Source organism: Octopus bimaculoides, chromosome 24, assembly GCF_001194135.2.
Source record: "Octopus bimaculoides isolate UCB-OBI-ISO-001 chromosome 24, ASM119413v2, whole genome shotgun sequence".
Lineage (NCBI taxonomy): Eukaryota > Metazoa > Mollusca > Cephalopoda > Octopoda > Octopodidae > Octopus > Octopus bimaculoides.
Window position 1 is genome coordinate 32,075,616 of NC_069004.1, and position 3,739 is coordinate 32,079,354.

The 3,739-nt window shown below is 35.7% G+C and overlaps 1 protein-coding gene across 1 annotated transcript in view; it reads right to left on the reverse strand.

The window, feature by feature from the left end:
• The window catches only part of LOC106884288 (serine/threonine-protein phosphatase 2A regulatory subunit B'' subunit beta), a 32,520-nt gene extending 28,985 nt beyond the window's left edge, over positions 1 to 3,535 (reverse strand). Inside the window, exon 1 of the mRNA XM_014935590.2 lies at positions 3,436 to 3,535. Within this exon, the coding sequence (XP_014791076.1) occupies positions 3,436 to 3,509 (74 nt within the window). The 5' untranslated portion in view covers positions 3,510 to 3,535. The remainder of the gene's footprint in view (positions 1 to 3,435) is intronic.
• Between the last annotated feature and the right edge of the window lie 204 nt (positions 3,536 to 3,739).

Consider the following 3,739-nt stretch of genomic DNA (forward strand, 5'->3'; position numbering starts at 1 on the left):
TTCACATAAAATTTAAATAGCTATGTATATTTTATTCAAAATAATAACCTCTATATACGCAGAAGTGCCTCTATAGATAGGCGCAGGGGTGGCTGTAGCTTGCTTACTAACCACATGGTTTTGGGTTCAGTCCCACTGCATGGCACCTTGGGCAAGTGTCTTCTACTATAGCCTCGGGCCAACCAAAGCCTTGTGAGTGGATTTGGTAGACGGAAACTGAAAGAAGCCCATCGTATATATATGTGTGTGTGTGTGTGTGTGTGTGTGTCTGTGTTTGTCGCCCCCAACATCGCTTGACAACCGATGCTGGTGTGTTTACGTCCCCGTAACGTAGTGGTTCGGCAAAAGAGACCGATAGAATAAGTACTAGACTTACAAAGAATAAGTCTTGGGGTCGATTTGCTCGACTAAAGGCGGTGCTCCAGCATGGCCGCAGTCAAATGGCTGAAACAAGTAAAAGGGTAAAAGAGAGAGAGAATATACATAGATTTGATTAATGTGAAAATGCAGATGTGCCTCACAAGGACAAAGCTTGGATAATAACCGACAGAAACTATGCAGGTCCCTCAGGGGACATTCAGATACACCAAGTGAGGATAAAAACCAAGTCTAGTAAAATTATCTCTAACTTGAGCATCACCGACATTTGTTATTGCTAGCTGGCACTGAGAGCCGATCTAAGATTTAATTCAGTAACCGCCAGGACTATCCGCTGCTCTGGCGGTGATCCCGCTTGGATGGTGCTGATAGCGCTCCACTGGCACGGGTGCCACTCATTAAATTTGGTTCAGTTTCGATCTCACTTGCTTCAACAGGTCTTCGCAAGCTGAGTTTAGTGTCCAATGAAGGAAGGTTGGCATGGGTGCCAGTCATCGAATTTGGTTCAATTTTGATCATAATAGTATAATAATAGTGCCGGTGGCATGTAAAAACCACCCACTACACTCTCGGAGTGGTTGGCGTTAGGAAGGGCATCCAGCTGTAGAAACACTGCCAGATCAGATTGGAGCCTGGTGCAGCCTCCTGGCTTCCCAGACCCCGGTCAAACCATCCAACCCATGCTAGCATGGAAAGCGGACGTTAAATGATGAGGATGATTACTATTATTATTATTATCATCACTATTATTATAATTATTATTATTATAATTATTATTATTATAATTATAATTACTATTATAATTATTATTACTATCATAATTATTATTATTACTACTATAATTATTACTATTATTATAATTATTATTAGTATTACTATTGTAATTATTATTACTATTATAATTATAATTATTACTGTTATAATTATTATTATTACTATTACTATTATAATTATTATTATAATTATTACTATTATTATTATTAGTTATTACTATTGTTATTATTATTAGTTTCTTATTAATGTCAGTTTTGTTTTTATAATATTTTTCATTTTTTTTTTTTGGCTTTTTGTTGTGTTTTTTTTACCAAAATTAAATTTAGCTGAAGAAGATAAAGTAGATGTGTGTGTATGCGTGTGTATGCGTGCGTGTGTGTGTGTGTTTGGCAGAAAGCCAGGAATGGAACCGACAAACAGGTATCACAAATAGAAAAGTTCAAGCTAGAACACCAGAAGTAGAACTTCATGAAATGGTAATCAAAGACTTTCAACGCTAAAAACCAGTCCAAACATCGTTCCATTTTCTTGTTTATTTTTTGTTTTGTTTTTTATTTATTCCTAGATTTTTTAGAGTGTGTGTGTGTGTGTGTGTGTGTGTGTGTGTGTGTGTGTGAGGTGGAGATATTTTATAAGCAAAAATAAATGTAAAACAAACAAACAGAAAAGTAAATAATATGCTGGTTGGCTAAATGGGCCGACACCGAAACTCTGCAGCTGTAGGAAGATGGTAAGAACTACAAGACAGAAGTTGCCATTGGTATGTTGTAGAAATTTGGTAAGTTCGTGTGGTACCCAAACTCACCACTCTATGAGCTAGGCCACCCTTGGTTTTAGGAAGACATCCTTCTATTTTGCTTTATATATATATGTATGTATATGTGTGTGTGTGTGTGTATATATATATATACATATATTTATATATGTGTGAGAATATACATATCTATATATATGTGTGTATCTATATATATATATATACACATATATAAATATATATATGTATACACATATGTATGTATATATGTATACATCTACATATGTATGTATATATACATATATATATATATATATATATATATATATATATATAAAAACAAATAATAAATGAGTATATGCATATATACGTACAAGTATGTGCATACCTGCATCTACCTGTATATATAGGTGCATATCTGGGTACAGGACATTGCAAACAAAACGTAGACAAAAAATAATAATAAGCAGAGTACAGAAAACACACAGGCCACATAGAGAACATTTTCCTTCATCAGCTGCCCCCATTCTAACACAGGCGTTTCGAAGAGTTATATATATATATATATGCATAAGTATGTATATGTGTGTGTGTATATATGTATATACACACACACATATAAGTAAGCATATCAATGCAAAACAAGGTGAAAAGAAAGAGTACTGAAATAGCAAAGACGGAGTAATATGCTGTTTATTGGAGCCAAAAAATATCTCCACAAACTCTTACTCAGAGTTTCTCATTACTGTTTGTCGGAGAGTTCCTAGGCATGGCTGTGTGGTAAGGAGGTTGCTTCCCAACCGCATGGTTCTAAGTTCAGTCCCACTGCGTGGCACCTTGGGCACGTGTGTTCTGTTATAACCTCGGGTCAACCAAAGCCTTGTGAGTGGATCTGGTAGATGGAAACTAAAGGAAGCCCATCATACATACACACATATATATATATATGTATATGTGTGTGTGTGTGTGTGTGTGTGTGTGTGTGTGTGCGCGCGCTTCACAACCGGTACTAGTGTGTTTATGTCCCCGTTACTTAGCAGTTCGGCAAAAGAAACCAACAGAATAAGTTCTAGGCTTACAAAGAATAAGTCTTAGGTTTGATTTCTTTGGCTAATTGAGGGGAAAGGGCTAATTGAAGGAAAATGGTTAAATGGAGGGAAAACGGTTAATTGAGGAAAAAGGGTTAATTGAGAGAAAATGCTTAATTGAGGGAAAAGGGTTGAGGGAAAAGTGTTAATTTAAGGGAAATATAAGGCCAACAATTTTGAGGAAAAGGGTTGATGCCATCGACCCCAGTACTTGGCAGGTACCTTATTTTATTGATCCCTGAAAGGATGAAAAGAAAAGTCAGCCTTGGCTGGATATGAACTCAGAACATAAAGGATTGTAAGAACTAACATGAAACACTAGCAGAATAACAAATATAAGGAACAAAATATGGTGGAGGTTGGGAGTTAGGGTTCAAGTTAAGGTTAGGGAGTCAAGATAGAAAAATAATTTTTTTTTTTTTTTCTTTTTTTCAGACTTACTTTCTCCACATGGAAGAGAACATAGAAAACGTCACATAGCCCAGCTTCTCTCCACCAGCACACCGGAACAACATACTTTTCCAATAAAGAGGAAAATTGAGGGCCTGCAAAAAGAAAAAAAAACACATGAATAGATGGAGATAAATAAGCAAATATATTTATTGATAATTTAATATACACCGTTACAAAAGAGCCACCAACGGTTTTATGCAATGGTACGCATTAAAACTAATAATGGCTTCTTTGTAATTGTGTATGTTAAATGATATTTATCTATCACCAGATGTTTTTTGGTTGAATGTAC